General features: G+C 47.5%; 12 protein-coding genes across 12 annotated transcripts; 6 read left to right on the top strand and 6 right to left on the bottom strand.

The window, feature by feature from the left end:
* Positions 1 to 39: 39 nt before the first annotated feature.
* Positions 40 to 1,779, top strand: PHATRDRAFT_43435 (predicted protein; the record flags this gene model as incomplete). The annotated part of the gene is made up of 3 exons (XM_002177584.1): positions 40 to 93; positions 210 to 229; positions 483 to 1,779. The coding sequence occupies 3 exons, from the start codon at positions 40 to 42 to the stop codon at positions 1,777 to 1,779; spliced, it is 1,371 nt and encodes a 456-aa protein (XP_002177620.1).
* A 48-nt stretch (positions 1,780 to 1,827) lies between these two features.
* Positions 1,828 to 3,489, bottom strand: CK2_1 (predicted protein). Its single transcript, XM_002177900.1, has 2 exons — positions 3,228 to 3,489; positions 1,828 to 3,051 (listed from the first exon to the last, which is right to left on the bottom strand). The coding sequence occupies exons 1-2, from the start codon at positions 3,239 to 3,241 to the stop codon at positions 2,040 to 2,042; spliced, it is 1,026 nt and encodes a 341-aa protein (XP_002177936.1). The 5' UTR covers positions 3,242 to 3,489; the 3' UTR covers positions 1,828 to 2,039.
* A 544-nt stretch (positions 3,490 to 4,033) lies between these two features.
* On the bottom strand, positions 4,034 to 4,759 carry PHATRDRAFT_32645 (predicted protein; the record flags this gene model as incomplete). Its single annotated transcript, XM_002177901.1, has 1 exon — positions 4,034 to 4,759. One exon carries the CDS (start codon positions 4,757 to 4,759, stop codon positions 4,034 to 4,036), a length of 726 nt encoding a protein of 241 aa, XP_002177937.1.
* Positions 4,760 to 5,236: 477 nt separating this feature from the next.
* On the bottom strand, positions 5,237 to 6,043 carry PHATRDRAFT_32646 (predicted protein; the record flags this gene model as incomplete). Its single annotated transcript, XM_002177902.1, has 1 exon — positions 5,237 to 6,043. The coding sequence occupies one exon, from the start codon at positions 6,041 to 6,043 to the stop codon at positions 5,237 to 5,239; it is 807 nt and encodes a 268-aa protein (XP_002177938.1).
* A 366-nt stretch (positions 6,044 to 6,409) lies between these two features.
* Positions 6,410 to 7,639, top strand: PHATRDRAFT_43438 (predicted protein; the record flags this gene model as incomplete). Its single annotated transcript, XM_002177585.1, has 1 exon — positions 6,410 to 7,639. The coding sequence occupies exon 1, from the start codon at positions 6,464 to 6,466 to the stop codon at positions 7,637 to 7,639; it is 1,176 nt and encodes a 391-aa protein (XP_002177621.1). The 5' UTR covers positions 6,410 to 6,463.
* Positions 7,640 to 7,934: 295 nt separating this feature from the next.
* Positions 7,935 to 9,303, bottom strand: PHATRDRAFT_43439 (predicted protein). The gene has a single exon (XM_002177903.1). It carries the CDS (start codon positions 9,225 to 9,227, stop codon positions 8,031 to 8,033), a length of 1,197 nt encoding a protein of 398 aa, XP_002177939.1. The 5' UTR covers positions 9,228 to 9,303; the 3' UTR covers positions 7,935 to 8,030.
* Positions 9,304 to 9,758: 455 nt separating this feature from the next.
* On the top strand, positions 9,759 to 10,310 carry PHATRDRAFT_7007 (predicted protein; the record flags this gene model as incomplete). The annotated part of the gene is made up of 1 exon (XM_002177586.1): positions 9,759 to 10,310. A coding segment is annotated over one exon (552 nt), but the record flags the coding sequence as incomplete, so codon positions are not given.
* Positions 10,311 to 10,370: 60 nt separating this feature from the next.
* On the top strand, positions 10,371 to 10,934 carry PHATRDRAFT_9879 (predicted protein; the record flags this gene model as incomplete). Its single annotated transcript, XM_002177587.1, has 1 exon — positions 10,371 to 10,934. A coding segment is annotated over one exon (564 nt), but the record flags the coding sequence as incomplete, so codon positions are not given.
* An 877-nt stretch (positions 10,935 to 11,811) lies between these two features.
* Positions 11,812 to 13,971, top strand: PHATRDRAFT_43441 (predicted protein). Its single transcript, XM_002177588.1, has 2 exons — positions 11,812 to 12,081; positions 12,508 to 13,971. The coding sequence occupies exons 1-2, from the start codon at positions 11,957 to 11,959 to the stop codon at positions 13,700 to 13,702; spliced, it is 1,320 nt and encodes a 439-aa protein (XP_002177624.1). The 5' UTR covers positions 11,812 to 11,956; the 3' UTR covers positions 13,703 to 13,971.
* Positions 13,972 to 14,180: 209 nt separating this feature from the next.
* Positions 14,181 to 14,945, bottom strand: PHATRDRAFT_43442 (predicted protein; the record flags this gene model as incomplete). Its single annotated transcript, XM_002177904.1, has 1 exon — positions 14,181 to 14,945. Exon 1 carries the CDS (start codon positions 14,778 to 14,780, stop codon positions 14,181 to 14,183), a length of 600 nt encoding a protein of 199 aa, XP_002177940.1. The 5' UTR covers positions 14,781 to 14,945.
* Positions 14,946 to 15,262: 317 nt separating this feature from the next.
* PHATRDRAFT_43443 (predicted protein) lies at positions 15,263 to 17,017 on the bottom strand. Its single transcript, XM_002177905.1, has 2 exons — positions 16,062 to 17,017; positions 15,263 to 15,939 (listed from the first exon to the last, which is right to left on the bottom strand). Exons 1-2 carry the CDS (start codon positions 16,478 to 16,480, stop codon positions 15,846 to 15,848), a joined length of 513 nt encoding a protein of 170 aa, XP_002177941.1. The 5' UTR covers positions 16,481 to 17,017; the 3' UTR covers positions 15,263 to 15,845.
* Positions 17,018 to 17,938: 921 nt separating this feature from the next.
* PHATRDRAFT_18128 (predicted protein) lies at positions 17,939 to 19,363 on the top strand (the record flags this gene model as incomplete). Its single annotated transcript, XM_002177589.1, has 2 exons — positions 17,939 to 18,124; positions 18,206 to 19,363. 2 exons carry the CDS (start codon positions 17,939 to 17,941, stop codon positions 18,761 to 18,763), a joined length of 744 nt encoding a protein of 247 aa, XP_002177625.1. The 3' UTR covers positions 18,764 to 19,363.
* Positions 19,364 to 19,523: the final 160 nt, after the last annotated feature.

Below are 19,523 nucleotides of genomic sequence, written 5' to 3' on the forward strand. Positions count from 1 at the left end.
CAGTGAGTCTACCCACCTATTCTCTAGGGTTTACATTCTATGCCAGCTACAGGCGGGGTCTTTGTTTACAGTCAAAGTCAGCAAATCCTACTTGTTCAAATATTTAAATATTGCAGGGCTTCTGACCTCACAAACGCGATCGGCGAGCGACACTCCTGATGCCATCAAAATTTATCCTAGAACCAAGTACGGCTCCCGTCGTTGATTAGCCCAAGAGATCAAAAACAAAGTACGTCTAGCTTTGTTTGGTTTGGCAATACAGCACAAATGTTGACATCATATCGAAGAAGGATATTTCTTTTCGTCGTATTTTGCTTCGCGATCCAAGCTCATGGATCGTTGGAGCATAACTCCGCCAATGATTTTCTTGCCCAAGGCAACGACGCTCTCTGACAAGGAGAAAACAACAAGGCAATATCCATATATCGAAACGGCGTTTCGTTTCTCAGTGGGGATGCCGCATCGCTTACGACGGTAGTCAGCTTGTATACGAATCTTGGAACCTCGCTCTCCGCGGAAGGCTTGGACGATGAGGCTGCCGAAAACTACGAGCAGGCTCTCGCCCACTATAGGGAGAAAATTGACAGGCTTGAATATGTAGAAGCGCAACAAGAAGTAACCACAATTGCTGCACAAGCTGCTTTTTTTCTCGGCATGGTCTATCAGGACTTGCATCGACCCAACGATGCCGCCGAGGCGTACAGTCTAGCACATTCATTGGATCCTCGGCACTGGTCGGCGGCGGCTAATCTCGGGGCGTTGCTCCACGATAACATGGCCAATCACGCAAAAGCGTTGCAAGCCTACAATCTGGCGTACGATATTCTAACTAACCGGGAGGAAGAACCAACTGACCCGCCCCTGGAGCCTCGTTTCATTCTCAGTCAACTCCAGTACCGCATCGGTCTCTGCATTACGCACGATAGTACTCAGAAGTGCGCAAACGTGGACAACCCGGGAACTCCGATCGATTGCCAAGAGTTTGCCGCACACGCGTTTGCGTTGGCAGTCGAGTACGACGAGGACAACGAATCGGCCAAGCATATGCTGGCGACCGTGACCGCCGACGCAACCATGAAACGGGCCTCCAATACCTATATTAAATCATTGTTTGACGATTACGCGTCCAACTTTGAGCATTCTCTGGTGCAGGACTTGGGCTACACGGGATACGAGCGGTTGCGACGAGGGTTTGATCAAGCCTTAGAACAAGATGGCAAATCGGGACTAGTAATGTTCGCTACCGTGGTAGATGCGGGTTGTGGGACGGGCTTGGTCGGTGAGCAGTTTCGGAACGTAAGTCAACACTTGACCGGGGTCGATTTAAGCCAAGCCATTCTAGACGAAGCAGTAAAGGCGCGTCCCAACCTTTACGACAAAGTGATTGTCGGCGACGTTACGACCGTATTCCGCGAACGCCAGCCAATTTCTCTGATTATTGCCGCCGACTCGTACACTTATTTTGGAGATTTGGAGCCCCTGTTTGAGGCTATGCAAGTAGGTTTGGAAACCGGGGGTTACGCGGCTTTCACATTGGAAGATGTTGACGAAGCTACGGAAGCGGCTCTGGAAGCGACGAAACCTGATTGGCGATGGCAATTGACGGCTTCGGGTCGTTTTGCTCATCGCAAGGGATATGTACAACTTACTGCCAAAAAATACGGCCTGAAACTGATACACTACGAGCAATTGGTGAACTTTCGGTACGAGCGCGGTGTCGGTGTCCGTGGGCACCTTTTCGTACTGCGTCAAAGTGCGGATCATAGAGAAGAGTTATAGCTACAAGCAAAGTGATTGACGATTGACTTGTCGTGGCCACTCGCATCTCTGAAATGCAGTTCCATTAAATTAATTACAATGCTCGCAATGAGAACAATGCGCACGTACCCATCCAAAACCATCTACGGGCACATACAATAATCTAGCAAAAAGCTACGTACTCGGGATATAGGAATGTCAATTCGATTAGACATTGTTGGATCAAAAGAGGGAGATGTGTGTGTGTCTGTTACTTTGTTTCTCATCGTCGTGGGATACCCCTAGACTTGAAATCCCGCGGTACCCGCTCCCCGTGCGTTTTCACGTACAGCAGCTTCACGAACGGGCGCAAAGTAAGCGTGCGTCATAGCTTCTTGGGCCGACAACCGTTCCTGATGATCGTACCGCAGCAATTTCGAGACAAAATCAATGGCTTCGTCGCTGACCAAGTGTTGGTTTTCTGGTGTGACAAACTTCTGCCAAGGTTTTTTGGAATGACGTCCGAGAATTCCGTCAAAATGGGGATCTAACTCGAGATCGTAAGTATCAAGGTAATGAAAGAGTTCTTCTGTACCAAGAACCTTGCCAATTTTGACTAACTGATCGTAATTGTCGTGTCCGTGAAAGAAGGGTTCCTTGCGAAAGATCATTCCAGCAAACATGCATCCCAAGCTCCACATATCGAGAGAATAATCGTATTCTTGCAAGTCGACGAGAAGTTCCGGCCCTTTGAAATACCGGGAGGCTACCCGGACGTTGTACTCGCGTCCGGGATGGTAGAACTCAGCCAATCCCCAATCAATCAGCCGCAACTGCCGACGCTCGTGGTCAATCATGACGTTGTGCGGTTTCACATCCCGATGCATAACGCCGTTGGAATGACAGTAGTCCAGCGCTTTCAAGAGTTCGTAGATATAAAAGCGAATATCGTAGTCCGAGAGGGTGGGGTACAATATTTTAAAATCGGTATTGTTGACGTGTTCGAAAATGAGCGACGGTGTCTTGGATTGCGGATCCCGCACAACATCGAGGAGCTGAATGATGTTGGTGCCTCCGCACATGTTCTGGAGGATCTTGATCTCCCGCTTGATCTTCTTTTTCTTGACGGGCTTGAGTATCTTGACGACGCATTTAGTGTTGTTGACGACGTTCATGCCCTCGAAGACTTCCGAGTACTTGCCGCGGCCAATTTTGCGAATGACTTCGTATTCCTCCTGATCGCCCCAATTTACCGTGAGTGCTTCGTAATCCCAATAATCCCGGGGCCGGTGAACGTTCACATCGGCGTAAACTCTACAATGCAACAAATGGAAGCGAGGTAGAAAGGACAATAGCACAGTTCCGGAAAGGTGAGCGACACGTATAGGGGAGGTACGAAAAGGTGGAAGGCGTGTGATTGGAGACTCCGTCAGTCTGTATCCCGAGCGCTATCCACACATAATGTCAACACAGGTTTGTTTGTTACCTACCGGGCACGACTCATGACGCAAGTATCGACACGGGCTAAGTTAGTATTGGCAGCAACAGCGGATTTGATGCGGCGTGCAGGTTGCGGACGCAACAAGACTTGGATGACTCGTCGGCGACTGATTGTGAAACGTCGTCGTACTTGGCGAAGAGACGTGTACGTCTGGAGCCAACGAGACAGAAACCCGTGCACTGCTCACACAACACAAAAGAATACCCGACTCGTGTGTTGGAAGGAAGGCGCTCGAGTTGACTGTGAGTGGGTGGTGACCGCTACTGCTCACAAGCGAGTAGAATCCAATACACAGCGTTGGCCATATCAACAGCGAGGAGTGGCGCGGTAGCGGCGCTGGTTTGCATGCCCCCCGTCGTTTGGGAATGAGACAGCCTTACGAGATACGAGCTCCCGACTTCCAGGACCTTGCCGGGAACTAGATTAAGCTCTCGGACATGAAAACGGAGCCAGAATAGGATTTCTACCTTTGGGGTTGGTGAGGCTGTATCACAATGACACAACTTCTGGACTTTTTTTGTAACTTCTCGTACGAGGTCGGGAAGGGAACATTCGAAAACGGACAAGAACAGACTAACATAACTCAAGACTAGTAGGATCCGAGAAAGCGTGATATATCAGGTCATATTCTACTTACAGTCAGTTTGGGCCTAGAGAGGTTCTCCTCAACCACAGCAAGCCATGTTTTCTCTTCCAAACGGTCGTTATGTTCCAGGCATTCCTAGGTTACCCTGATCAGAAACCCTCGTGCCTTCCGGCCCATTATAGCCCAACCGTAGATTCGAGAAAAGTAAATCAATCGTCATTTGTTTGTTGCAACGCGTCTTCGATTACTTCTAAACGTTCCTCCATAGCATCCAGGCGTTTTCCCAACTTTTTTGTCAATCCGATCAACTGATTTTGCATTGCCACCGCCCAAGGCGGAGCGGAATGTCCTCCACGAAAGCGCTCGTCTTCGATTTGCCGACGGTAGACCCTGGCGCGGGCGTAATGATCTACGGAAAGGGCGCCCACTTCAAACAAACGCTTGCGCTTCTTTTCGTCCGCAATCGAAGCCTGAAGCAATGCATCATCGCCGGGATTGGCTGTCGCGTTTTCCGTCCCCGCCATCCCCACGTTCGGCAAGGCCGGATATAAATCGTTGTAAGTTACCGCTCTTTCTTCTTCTGGCATCTCGTCCTCGTAGTCAACAACGTCCGGATCATCAGCACAAAAGTACACCTTCTTTTCGCTGATCGATAATGTCTTGTACGCTTCCCAGCGGGTCAGATGCTGGGTCAATAGATGTTGTCGGTACTGGAACGGGATGAAACACCCCGTTACGAAAACTTTCTCATGCTCGATGGTGCGACGCTTTTTACCAGCGACTTGCTCGCGCTCGAAAAAGTGACAGAATTTGCAATGGACGGTACTGGCCTTGCCCTCCGGACCGGACCGCGCCGTGATGCGCAGGCCGTACTCTAACTGATGTTTCGGTTGAAAAGTCAAACCGCGTTTGTACGGAGAAGCAGACGATGGCATCGCAAGCCCTTTTGAACACTCGTTGGGGCTAACGCTCTGTCAGTATAGTTCCCAAGAATAGCACAAAACCTTGCTATCGGCTTGTTGGGTTCATAATTACAAAGTGTTGGGCGAACGAGACGGTTTTCGTCTCGTAAATTTAGGCAAGGCGCATTTTGACTGTGAAACAGTTTCGCAAGGAAGTTACATTAGTTTATCGTGCTTCCCACAACCATGTCCGAACTGGTCTCTCGAAGTAGTACGACGATCTAACCATTTACTGTTACGTTTATGTTAATCTATTGAGAATAGGCATGGTCATACAATTTTGCTAGGACCGGATCTAATGGAAGTCCAATTGTACGTCTCTCTATGAAAGCTGCACAACCCACGACAGGATCAGAATAATACAATTTCAAGTTTTCTGCTTTGCCAATTCGTTTGAGACTATCCGTATCAATTCGTACTCGTCATCTTCTCGACGTCCTTATGTACATTCTAGGTTCGGTGTGCCACGCCTCCAAGGAGACTTTGAAACCAGGCGTCTTGGTCCAAACTACCCGTATCGGGTCGCGACAAGGGAAAGGTAAAATTGACAAGCTTGGGGATGGCAGTGTAGCGAACTTTGCGTCCCTTGCTAGCCCTGCGATCTACTTGCTTTCTGGTGCTCTTGGACGACCTCTTTGCTTTCAACGGAGCAGTACTTCCGGATATATTAGCGGTAGATGACGTACAAAAGTCCTTCAGTAGATGTTGATAGACTTTGGAATCGTCAAACTCCTTGTCTTTCGATTCTTCGTACTGCGTCGTCGAGACAACCTGCTGCCAAAAGGAAGCATCTACAACACGAAATGATTTCTCTGCTGCCTGTCCGTTCTGCAAACGAACATCTTTGTGACGCCGATTGAACACAGTCTCCCATTCGTTTTCGAGCACTTCGTGTTCTAATTGCAACGAGTTGTGGAATTCTGTAGGATCAGCGGCACTGACTTTTGTCTCAATATCTGCGAGATTCGAGGTATCCCGTGCAAACTTGTCTGGTGCAAGTTGGCGTCGGGCATGAATCAATTGCACCAAAAGTGCGTTGCAGACTTCCACCGCCGACTGCCTCTCCACTGCATTTTCCGGAATATCGGCTTGCAGTGGCCGCTGCAATAATATACGACTTTCCAAGCACTTGTGATAGACACGTGTCTGTGACTGTGCCGCCAAGCTCCGCTGCCTGTCGGTTGCGGCTGTTCGACGCCCTCGGTTGGCTTGCTTGTCCTGCGAATCTAGCTTATGGAGCACATCAAACATGCGCATGCTCGCATTTCTCTTTTTCGATACAGAGCCCATCTACTTTCAGATCCAACGATAATTTTTCAAAACGCAAAAATGATCGGACGGGCTTGCAAAGAGGCAGACGCTTGAAGTATTGATTCCCAAAGCAGAAAGGATTGTTTGGTACTTTTGTCCGCTTCGTCGTAACGCAACATGGAAGAGCTATTCGAAAAGAAGCGAAAATGGTTGGGTCTGGTCTGGACAGCGTTGCGAGGTCTGGACGTCTGCCATAAAGTCGTCGTTCACTAATGTAACCTAACATCAAGAATTCAGAGTGATTTTATTATGCGCTTTCTCTGTCAGGATACATCAATCGATCTTCATGTTTCCGTAGAAACAAAAGAGTAGATCGCGATTCTCGGTGTCCAGCTCCACCCACCATCTGATCTCACGGAATCAGTCATGAGCGAAGAAGTAACCAAAGAAAATGATGCGGCCACAACAATGTCGGAAGACTTGGATCGGTCGGTTTCCCTGTTGGAGACCGCTCCGGATCAAGCCAAATCCATTCTGGAAGACCTACAGCTCAGGATCGCTCAGATTGGACTTTTCTCCCGCAACGAAAACTTGGACGACATTGCTACGAAAAGTTTACCTTTTCTCTGCTTGGAGCACTACTTGGCGGTTGCTCTAACCTCAATACCCGGTACGAGCAATCCATCTTCTCCAAAGATGTCGGTACCGGAATGGAGCTTAACAAGCCGACTCCGAAATTTACACCGCGCTTGCGATCTGTGGGACTCGTTTCTACAGAGCTTACAACAACTCGAGTTCTTGGAAGCCCGCGACCAGCGAGATTTGGAAACCTTGACCGAGTTGTCAGCCTCGACGGGAGGAGAGAAAGAAGCTCTTTTGATGACTATGCCGTTTGATCGGGATACGAAAATTGCTCGTTTCAAAGCCAAGCAAGAAGCGCAGGGCGAGAAAGCACGACTTTTGGCACTGAAGAAAAGAAGAACCCGATTGGGTGTTGCGGAAACGGAGGAATTGGTCGGTTACGATGAGGAATCATTGGAACGAACGGTCGCACTACACACAATTCGCATCTGTATCTCTGAAGCCATTGATGAATGGGCCAACACTTTGCGTGAGCTTCCCATGCTGCGACGCATGCTTGCCTCTCAAGAAGATCAAGCGGCCCAAGATCGGCACCGGGGTATCGATCCCCGTGCCTCGCAGGATCCACGCGAGCAGCAGCATCGTCCGCCTCCGTCATCCTATCCGTTGAAGGTCACACACATCACCAAAGACAACAGTGGACAATTGCAGATCAGAAAAGAAGACATAAAGTCGCAAGTGTTCCGTCCAGGATGGAACCAACCAACTATGTCTCTGGAAGAACTGGCAGAAATGGAAGTCGAACAAGCTATGGAGCGCGACGTCAAGCAGACTGAAGCCCAAATTTTAAATGCTCGCGCACCGCGCCGTTTTGACCAGCTCGTCAAGGATGGTCTCGAAGACGATATGGAATTGGTGGAGGCAAGTGCAGCACTAGATCGCAATTGGGACAATTGGAAAGACGAAAATCCTAGAGGAAGCGGCAACAAGCGAGGAGATGTAGGCGATCGTAACTTCTAGCAACATCATAAGGTAGTGCCCACAGACTGCAAGCAAACGACTTTCACCCGACGCTTGTCTTGCTTTACGTGCGCCGAAATGACGGAGAGGTTGATGACTACCCCCCTCCAGTCGATGCAAGGCGAGGCATGCAGCTTAAACCGCATAGATCAACTGGTCAATATACCAAGAAGGCTGCGTTGTGGCTGGTCACTTTCTCAAAGCAAATTGGTACAACTGACCATTTCCGAATGATTGCGTGTGTGGAGGGTAACTTTGAATCGAAATTTTGCGATTCCTCCCCTCTGTGCATATTAAACAGAACTTTTATTGCTAGCTAGATAAGATTTTGCTAGTTCTATTCGGGCGTGCCGTATTGCCATATCTGGGCCTGACGTCCTTTGGAATCAAATCAAGATCTATCCGTTTTTTTTCGTAGGGGCTTGGCACCTGCAGCAACGTCCATCCATTCACCAAAATCAACATCTTGAAACTTCCATCCCGATGCAACTAGCTTTTCTAAATATAAGGCTAACCCTTGCAGCGCGGCATCACGCCTACCCGGTGCTTTCTTTCGATAGTAGGCCTTGATTTTCAGGCCAGCGTCCGGATTAAGCGCAAAGTTGCGGGATAAATCATCAACATGCACAGTATTGTGAACATCCCAACACGGAAACTTTCGCCAAATAATGTGGAGCGGTTTCACGTGGTGCTGAACGCTCGCGCCGTCTCTTCTTTTGCTAGTTATTTGGAACATACTTGTCTTGTCCAGTACAAAGCAGAAACGGTACCTCGGCTGAGTCAGCATGCCAAGTTCGGTAAGTTTGGTTTCCAGCCATCGCCAAGATGTTTGACTCCAAACTACCAGATCATAATGCTGATAGCAGATGGCAAGAAAGTCATCCATGAATGGTCGTTTCATAGCCGCAGCGAGCCCTTGTCCAGGTAAAGTCGATCCGTCCCTTTGTAGTGTCTTGCTACTGAAATCGAGTAGGGTATGATCCAAATCCAAAACCAAGAGTGGTTTCCCTTCACGAGGAGGATGCATAATATGGATTGCAGTCTTTTCTGTGAACTTTAGTAACAAATCCTGATTGATATGTTGCTGAGGATCTAGGTCCAGATCAAAGTCGTCCATCACATCAGGCAAGTCGGGATGATCCCGAGGATCAACAAAAATATCTTCCTCCGGGGTACCCATGAGAATAAAATGGTGGATAATTTCTCCATTGTTACCCGTAGACTTGCCTTTTACTTTGAGTGAGGAAAGGGGCAAGGCGTCGACGACGCTTTTTGCTCCGCCTTGCTGTGCTACGAGACCAACGAGCTTTTGGCGTTTCGGTAGAATCCGAGTTTTTTCTTGCAACATGAGCTTTACTTCAAAGATAGTGGTATCGGATGTAAGATCATCAAGCACAATTCTGTCCTTGGCAAACTTAGCAATAAGTGTGATACCGATCTTCGAATCAGTATTTGCCGCGTTGGTTCCATCTACGAGTAGTCGATAGGACTCTGGCGACGCCGAAACGTGAAGAACAGATGGACGATCGGTTCCTTCCACATCAAGGTCATCTTTACTTGCGCTGTGATTCATGTCAACATCAATCATGCCGCGAAAGATCTTAACAATAATCAAAGGCGGAAATGCAACGTGATGTTTGGGTCGAGGATGCAAAGGAAATCAATTCTGGAATTTTGTGTACACCATTTCATTCCCTATTAGGTAACGTAGTGGGGATGTTCGGGTCTATTCGTTAACTGTAACCGTGAAGGCACGAGGGACTGCAAAGTTACATATAGGGTTAGGGCCGTTGTCTCAGCAACGTTCTGCGTCACCCGTCAAAATTTCAACCCGCCAAATATGTACAGGTATGTTTCGCATTCAAAGCCCAATAGAGTACATCCACAGGCCAACAAAGTACGTTTACAATCAATGAGACTGCATTTCCGCATGTTCTCGTTGCATTGATCTTGTCTCGCGGAACTCTAACGAACGCGTATTGAACTGAGGAATATGGACGCCTTGATTTTTTCCACCTCCACTCTAATCTACTGGTACATTCAACGAGGAACATCGTCAGCTGTGAATTCTGCAAAGGATTCTTCCTCCTTGCGTCAAGCGCTTAGAGCTGGCACGTCCTTGAATGCTAGTGAACGAGTTTGTCTCGTGACGAAGGACAATGTACCTATACCCGGAGGAGGAATACGGGCTGACATGCGTTTGCGCAAACTATGGCACCGAGCAACGTATGTGCTCGTCAAGCATGAGCCAATGCATGTTGAACAACACGGAACACACGATTCTGATGTGTACGTACTTGTCCAGAAACGATCTATATTGAAAGACTACTGTCCCGGAAAACTGGATCCGGTGCCTGGTGGAGTAGTGGGATATGGTGAGACGTATAGTGAGAATGCAATAAGGGAAATGCAAGAAGAAATGGGGATTGATATTTCTTTGGGTCCGCTGCGTCGCCTCTTTACATTTCCCTACGAAGACGACCACGTTGCCGTCTGGGGTGATTTCTACGAATGCACGTATCGGGGAGCCATGCGCGATCTGAAATGTCAAGATACCGAAGTCGAAGAAGTCTACCGGATGAGCCTGCAAACGTTAAGGGATCAAATACATTCTTCTCCAGACGAATTTATGCCGGATGCCTGCTACGCGATGAAGTTGTACTTCCAGCGACTCCTGGATTTACAAGTTAAACGAAAGCTACTGAAGGGTTATTCCTCAGGTGATTTGGATATGTATGGGCTTCGCCCGAAGCCACTTGCTATTTTCTTTGATTGCGACGATTGCCTGTACTTCGACGGATGGAAAACTGCTAAGTTGCTCACAGCCAAGATTGATGAATGGTGCGTCAACCATGGGTTGCGTCCTGGACAAGCCTATGAGTTGTACTTACAATATGGAACAGCCTTACGCGGGCTCTTAGCGGAGGGTTACTTGGAAAAAACAGATGAGGCTATTGACAGCTTTCTGCAAAGTGTTCACGACCTTCCAATAGCAGAGCTTATTCCAAGAGATGATGCTCTCCGAGAGATTATGAGTGCTTTGGATCCTTCAATTCCGAAGTACATTTTCACAGCGAGTGTGAGTGATCATGCAAGACGTTGTATTGCTGCATTGGGAATTGAGGATTTTTTTCTCGATATTATCGACTGCAAAGTATGCGGGCTGGAAACTAAGCACAGTCGCCACTCATTCGAGATCGCAATGAAAATTGCAGGAGTCTCGGATCCAGAGCGTTGTCTATTTCTAGACGATAGTTTGACCAATCTTAGAACAGCTCGGGAAATTGGCTGGCGAAGCATTCTTATTGGCACAATTGGTCGAGATCACGGGAACAAGGTGTCGTCCGAGCACGCTGAGCTCGAACTAGAACGAATTCACGATCTTCTCGAAATGGCCCCTGAGTTATTCGAGAGCACTGAGATTAAGCGAAAGGCCGTTTTTATATAGTTACCGATATCTAGAGCGACCGGACCTCTAGGATCCGCATAATTCTAGCTGTCGTAGTCTATTCTGAGATCTTCCGCATATTTTTCCAATTGTGCCTTGACAATCAATGTAAGAAAGTTTGTGTGCAGCAAAAATGCGATCCTTTTGAAGAGGCTATAGAAGTATGTAGCACGTTTCGGAACAGGAAATCGTCACCACGAACTAACTAAAGTAATGCAAGTAATGAACTCGATTTCCTATCAAGTGCTGGTCATCCCGCTGACGAGCCAATAAGATACATTTTGCCAGCACTATAAAAAAGTAAAGGATATTGTAGCAATTGCAGATTTACCACGATCAGAAATCGAAATTCATGGACCTTAACTAACATAAAAGATTCTTTTCTGGACGCTTCTGGACTAACAGCAAGCATATTTCGAGGTAAGACTGTCTCTTAACTTGCGGGATACCACCCTGTCTTGTAGAGAATTCTAGGAAGCATATGGATTTCGGGCATTTTAATTTCGGGAGCAATAAAGAATCCCGCAAATGGTATCGGGACGCCATTCTCAATAAGTACTTCGAAATTAAGACATACCGTTTAATAAAAATCACTTCTGGCCGCAAATTCCAGCTTATGTTGGACATGTACTATCCGATCGACGTAGACTTTTACGTGGCTGTTTGCAACGCCATCATTGAGAGTGAGAAAGCAGGTGTTCGTTCTTTGTTCATTCTCTCTGTGAGTCAGTCAATACCCGTCCTATACTCTGCCCATTCTCGCAAACGCAGTAACATCGAGAAGAAGATAGAAGATCTTCCCGAGAGGATCGGATAGGCAACCGTAACGAGCACTCTATGAGCAGGTATAACCGTATCCCAGTCAAACGATGAGCAACAAGTCAAACCTCGACAAGGCCGAGCGTCAAAATGGGTCGAAAGCTTCAGCCACAACGATACAAGCTTTCCATATGCGCAGTGAAGCGGAAGTCGGTTTGGAGCAGCCTGCTATGCGGTACGTTGAAATTCCACTGTCTCTGTCGTCGTCTTCTCTTTCGTTTTTGCAAATTGAAACCACGACAAGCAGCTGAAGTGATCGAAATTATCCCATGGTGAAGCTCGTTCACGTGGTTCGACATCACAGATTGCTATAGCTGATGATGCCGGTTTGAATGATCCTCGATGTTCCAGGTCAGGGAACTGGTACTCGTCTCGTGACGTCTTTCTATGCAAAATTTCTATTGTATTCCTCTTTGCTTAAGTGGTTTTCTGACCTTTCTTCTCTTTACTATATATAAATTGCTTCCTTGCTGTTCCAATGTCTTTTTGTATGACCATTTAACTGTTCATTCGAATTCCCGTTTTGGATATTTCCGCCCTCTCGTAACTTTTTTCTTTTGCGATGTCGTTCCACGACCCTCACTGTTAATTTTGGAAACAGTGCGGTAGCGCTTTTGGGCGGTCCTACGCTGACGGTGCCGGGGCCGTTTCTAGGTGTTTCAAAGCCTAATGCGACGGGACTGCTACGTCCTCCCATTGGGCGGACCGCCGACCCCGCCACAGGCCGGGCTTCTTTCGAAGTGAAGCAAGAATGGAGCGGTTTGACGGCTTCTTCAGCTTGGGACGTGAAAGGCGAAGTCCTTGATATGTTGCCAGAGGATTTTCCACTGGAAAGGACCCACCGTTACATATCTGGTGTTCAGGCATCCGTTGTTGCAGCTCGGATCTCTGAGTCTCTCCGCTCTCACTCCATCGAAGCTGAATTTGATTGCCAAAAGGCAAAGGCGAAGTGCAAGACTCAAGATTATGTCAGTTTCCGAATTCGACTATATGCCGGCGGCGAAAACGCCGACCCAGTTATTGTGGAAGTTCAAAGGAGGTGTGGCCCTGTCTCTAGTTTTATGGTGAGTTGTAGAGCCATTCTGGATGCAGCGGAAGGAAAAGTAGGCCATCATGCTTCTACTCCAAATAAAAAAATTCCCGCGGTGGCCAAATCAGTGCGTCAGATGAAATGTCTTCAGTCTGTTCTTGCTAAGCAGGAAGTGTTGGTGGACGACTGCATCGCCGATTTGGGGAGGATCGCGTCTTTGCTGAAATCGGATCGATTTGACCAGAACGTTCTTGCTATGGAAAATTTATGCTGTTTGACTGATCCAATCAGGAGCTCTGGTGCTGCTGCTCTACGAGTCTCAAAATGCGTGATTTTAGGAGACGAACAGAGTGAAATTAGAGAGGAAGTGCGCGCCTTGACGGAGCGCGATGTGTTTGATCGTGATGAAGTTTCTCGACACCATTCCCATCAGTTGAGGCAATTGGCTCATGTCACGTTTGCAAACACTTTGTCTATGTGTTCAAAAAGTGGTCATCTTGCGACGGCAATCAAGGATCAAAAATGGTTTCATGAGTTTCTTATTCCCACTCTGTTGGATGAGTTAAAACTTGCTAAAGTTTCACCTTGTTCAGCGAGCGCCGCCAGCAGATCGCTGTTCAGTGTAATGACTTCGTCCGAAAGTGCTCTTCGACAGATTTTGGAACAAGACGTTATGGAAACTTTAAAGATGGCCAATGAATTCGGGCGTGCACGCCATGCATTGTTGTTCAATGAAACAGCTCGTCTTCTTAAGCTCTGTCAATAGTCCGAAGTCTACGGCGAACGTAGGACTGTCTTTATATCTTCTTTGTCGGTGCGGCAAACGTAGAAGTGTTTTTCATCTTTGTCGATTCTTTGTTTGCCCTTCAAGATGCGCTCTGTTAATTTCATCCAGCGCTCTTTTTTGGGAAACATGCCTTTTCGATGGTCGATTGTACTCATGTCCTACTGCAAGTCATGCATTTTCCAGTACAGCACAGTCGAATCCGACACGAGAAATGGTTTCCGTTGATTGAAAATGGGACTTAATCAATGCTATAGATTCGGGCGGAATGGGCGGCTCACCCGTTCCAGTCCATACCAGTATTTGTGCTTCGGGAAATTCGGCCAAGAATTCATCAAAAGGCGTACAATCCAGAGCGAGTAACCTGGCATTCAGGGCCAAGACAAGGCCTGTGCGCAATAGCAAAGTTGAAAAGAACGTGAGCTGTGACAGGTCTCGCTGACTTGGAAAGCAAATATCACTAACCAAGTTGAGGAAGGGTGGAGCTCAGCGATCGAGTTAACGTTGCCAGTGCATCGCTATCAATAGTGCTGTACGGCTCGAGAATTCTGTAGTCGACTTTAAAACCAAATGAAAAAGCCATAGGGTTCGTCAAACTACATACTTCTTGTGCGCAGAGCTCCAGAAAAGACTTTGCGTGTAGATGCGCATTCTTGCCCCGGAAACCGGGACCAGGGAAAATATCCGCATTTAAAAATATGGTTGTCGCTGAGGTTCGGAAAGCGCGGCTTGTTCTTTGTGAAAGATGGTCTCGAAGAGACGCTAGTGTTGGCCGTACAGAATCCAAGTCCTTGAAATCGAGTTTGACGTGGCGAAGCGGAGAGCCGTGCTGCTTGCACAAAACGCGATCCCAGAAGACAGCTACAGAAAGGTCACTCTCCTTTTGGGGAGGATGGCAAGCCATTGCTTGGTAAGGACGAGATTCCTGTGGTTGGGTTGTGTCATAGCCCATAAGGATGTCGATTTCAATGGCTGTAATATCTGGATGTGACAACGCCGTCTCCAAGCGATCCCTCGATACAGTACCATGCGACCAGGTTTGTTCCGGTGAAGGAAGCATATTAGTTAACCTTTCCGTGGGCGATGGCCTTCCTTCCCCTCTGTCGAACTGTCCTTTATGGCTCTTGCAAGCGTCTTGAACAATGTTTTAGGGGTTCATTGTCAAAGTGCCATAGTAGTACATCGCAATGCAACTCGTCGAAGGGAATGCAATTTTGGTGTTCGTGCAATTCATTCATTTGGCTCCCGAAGGATGGGCGTCCGTATACCAATACGAAGTTCCGTGTTCCGCAAAGTCAGGATTTGCAGTGAGTCACTAGTATTGACTCACTGTTCCAAGGCAAAAATTGTCAAGAAATTGTCTGTTGACAGTGAAACATGACTGACTCATTGCGCCCGTACGTCAGTGCGATCGACCAACATATATGTAATGTAACTCGGCAGCGAAGCCAACGACAATCGAGACACAGGCGGCTGCAGGTATGGCACGTTCCGAGATTGCACAGAACAAATAAGATTGGGATACGCAAAATCCACAGTAAATGGACATCTTCCAATGAAGGTTGACACTTGCTGCAAGCATCTGTACTAACCCACGAGACTGCGCAAAGATATACAGTTTTAGACGTCTATTGGTTAATAGTAATTTTGGTTGGTTGGCCGATCCTAGCGTGGAAAATTTCGGATGTTTGTCCAACAAAGAGGCGAACGCTGCAAGGTTGAGGATACATGGAAATGTCAAGGTACCTGTCTCCGACGAGCGTCGTAGGAATGCGTGAATATTTTGAAGATCGCCAGGTACACATGGCACGGTGCGTTTCATCGCTGCTTCTGTTGTTGGTGAGAAGAGGAAAATCCAGATTCTCTCGAATCCGTAGGAATTGGAGAATCTCTCTGGTCGTCGTCTCCATCGTCACCAGCAATTATTGCTTGGAGCGGATTCTCCTCCAGCCATTGCTTGTACCTTTCTGTTCGTTTCACAGTTATGACAATTCGTGCTCTCCGAAGCTCCCGACCTCCGGGTGTGTTTCTCCCTCGAGTTGTTGCTGACTGTGAGTCTTCCGTGGAAACTGGATGCGTTATAGGTGGTGACTGCGCTGTATGTCTTGACGATGCTACGTTAGGATTAGAAGGTGATAGGGGTGACAATGAAGCCTCGCCGGGGGGCGAGTTTGGTTGCAGCTGTGGCGATGGTACTGTTTTCCTCCTCGGTTCCACTGCTACGTAAGACGTTTGTACTCTGGGTAAAATCAAGAAAATGTGAGATGACAGACGCACAAAGACAGAATCTAAAAATTGCATCGTACGGATGCAGTAAAAAGCAGCAGTATGTTTTTCTCACCTGACGATCGCGGCAAGTTTCGACCGTTCCAAAAGATGTGCCGCGTCAACTGCTGTCACAATAGCTCCTTCCAACGCTGACAGATCGCACATCTCGTCAGTGACGAGAAACTTTCGGGCGAGATTGAAAAAGGCTGCGGGGCCCTTGGAAGCACTGACTGCGATAACTTGGAGCGGACGATTTGGGCGGTCCTCTGGAGTGGATGGTGTGGTACTGTCCGACGGCTGGTCACGTTTGACAGGATGTGGTTTTAGAAATACTTCATCTTTCAGCTTCGAAGGAGTGGTGACGGGATCCGACGAGACTGATTGGGAGCTTGTTTTTTCAGGTTTAATAGCAACCAAGGTTTCGGAGGGATTTTGGCTTTTTGATGAGGCCGCTTTTTGACTGGAAGACCTTTCGCCTTGTTCTGTGGACATTGGATCTCTTTTACCAGTTCCGATACCCCTCTGTACGTCTATTTATCGAGGTTTGCCAGCTTTTAATCACTCTTCGATGTCAACAATGTCCAAGAATCAATCCGGCTGGATTTCTACACATGCTTTTGCAAAATGAGTTTTCGATCAATTCGGCTCGGGCCGCAGGCAACTTTTAGCATAAATAATCCACAAATGAAGCACCGATGTCTCTCAATGAAAGTTTATTTGAATGCTAAATAGAAAGCCCACCACCGGCTCTTTCTCATCTATTGAATCAAAGTCGCAATGCGGGGCTTTCAGGAATCAATGCAGATTTTCCTTCAAGGTCTCATGTTGTTGACGTAAACCACGGCAAAAAGATCGCGGCAAGATCGGAACTGCAACCAACCGCGAAGTGTCTTTCGAGAGAACCCGGAGGTCAAGTTTTGTTCTGGCTGTTCTAATTGGAAGCCACGTTTACATCAATGAAAAGACGAGTGATCCATCTATCCGATAGGCAATTTACAGTTAAAACTGACAAATTTCTAATTTACTGTGACATTATGCTTACCCTTAGGACAATGAGTCGGATATTATTTTTCATAGAAAATGGAAAGCCTTCATCAGGAGCATTCACGTCTATTTGGAATAATATTGCACTCTTGTGGAAGCATATTTTGGTTCGTGACAGTCGGGAAATGATTTTCGCACGGCCTTTGGGTCCAATTCGCGATTGGGCCATGATAACGTAGAATTGGCTAAGGATGTCCAATTAGATGACCTCGGACAAACTTGGACCCTCGCGTCGAAACGCCAACCACAAAATTCGCTGTGTTGAGAAAGTTAAACGGAACTGGAAAGACAGACCCACCTAATCTCTAATGTAAGGCATCTGCTGCCCTTATCCATATCGACTGTGACTTCCCTCAGCCAGAAGACGTGTCGCCTGATTATATCGAGGCTCAGCATCTGGAACGTTTGCATTCAGCTGCTAGACTCTCTATTCGCTACCGAAGAAAAAGGACGGGGGGCAGCAGCTTCTCAGGTACTTCATTGGGTTTCCGAATGGACAGTCTGGCTGACCTGAGCTTCTTAGAGAATGCTTCAGCTTCCTACACTGACTTAGAGCTGAGCGGGGAGGCTGCATCCCCTATCGATTTTGATCGATCCCCTCGAGGGCGAGCCATGCGGGTGGATGCAGCAGTGTATAATCCTGTATCACAAGAGGCGCGTGAGGTGTCCAATATCATATATGAATTACACCCGGACGGTCGGCCCCCGGACAGAGCATATTGGGTAGGTCGCAAACTGAAAAAGTGCATTTTTGGGGTGGTGAAGGAATGCACAATATTACGTTTCCGTAACGACGCGAAATGCCCTTGGGAAGTAACGGAAGGAAAGGCGGCCGCAAAAATCATGTCGTGGCAGAAAATTCGAGAGCTTCGTCATATTGAAGATCCGTTGAAAGAAGTTGACGCCATGCAACATATAAGTAGGCAGGGTGTCCACGACAATGTTATGGGAGTATATGACGTTTTGCAAGATGAGGAATATTTGTTAATGTTCATGCCCTACTGTTCCTCGGGCGATCTTTTTTCTTTTGTACAACAAGCTGGAAGGTTTCCGGAACCAATGGCACGATACTGGTTTAAGCAAATTTTAGAGGTGAGTATTCTTGAGTAATTGGGGTATGCCATATGTGACGATTGGGCTCTGATCAATTGTATACAAATCTTTTGGGTTAAGGGTGTCTCACATTTGCAGAGGATGGGCGTTTGCCATCGGGATTTGTCGCTAGAAAACATTTTGGTCGACAAGTATCGAACATCCATCATCATCGATCTGGGAATGTGTTTACGGGTTCCATACGACGGTGGTAATCACGTTACCGATGTTTCGTCTGGTACAATCCGGCGTCTGATTAAACCGCTTGTCCCCTGCGGTAAACCAAACTACATTTCTCCGGAGGTCTTGAAATCGCATGAGGCGTTCGATGGATTTGCTGTTGATTTGTGGGCGTCGGCTGTGATTTTGTTCATTATGGTTGTCGGTTTGCCGCCCTGGGAATATGCCAACAACGATGATCCAAGATACCGGATGGTCATTGGAGGCGGTCTGGAACGTATGCTACGAAGTTGGGACCGAGAAATTAGCCCTCTGGTCGCAGATCTATTGCAAAAAATGCTGAGAGAAGATCCTAGACACAGATTGTCTCTGATGGAAATCAAGGACCATCCTTGGATTACAGTGGATGAATCTGTTGATGGGATGCCATACGCACCTGAAGAGGAATGGAGAAGGTAAATGATTCACTCATCAAACGAATAGCTTGCAATAGCGGGAAGGGAGTAATGTTATTAGATCACGAAAATTAGTGCCTCGGTGAAGCACGCACCTCACTACAAGCCTATCCAAACAAGCTCCAGTCTCGAATCTGCAAACTCGAAATGATCTCGGGAAAGATCGCGCTGGATTGAGACAAGTCGGCTTCGTTGGGATTTGGAGAAATTGGCTCAGAGAGCGTCACCAATATATCCGAGCCAACCGATGGAAGACGTATCGCGCCGACGTCAATACGAATACACCTAATTTCTTGTTCCCGACTATCGCCTCTCGGGTCATGGTCTCTCCCTAAGGCTACCTTTTGATATCCCATTCCAAAACATATTCTTGCAGTATCCGGTAAATTCGCAAGCTGGAATGGTTGCCTTTGCGGCTGAAAGTGGGTATTTTCTGGACTAGAACCGTTCGCTTCCGCCAAATCACGAAAAAAATGCCCTGGCGCCTGATCATCTGCAATGTGGCTTTGGTATTCAAGAATTTCAACGACTAGCATGCACCCATCGTTGACATCGTGCCAACATTCTTGATGATCCGGAACTTGACGAACCTCGGAGACATCCAACCAAGAACTGGGGAACCGGCATGCAATAGCTCCTCCAAAGAGAGAGCGTTCTACGAAGGGCGCTGTTTTATCAGTCATGATTTGTCATGCCGTGATCCAAAAAGGGGAAACGATACTGTGGGGAAGCCAGCTGTAAAACAAGACCCGATCTGACATCCG

The sequence above is a fragment of the Phaeodactylum tricornutum genome, chromosome 2 (assembly GCF_000150955.2).
Source record: "Phaeodactylum tricornutum CCAP 1055/1 chromosome 2, whole genome shotgun sequence".
NCBI lineage: Eukaryota > Bacillariophyta > Bacillariophyceae > Surirellales > Neidiaceae > Phaeodactylum > Phaeodactylum tricornutum.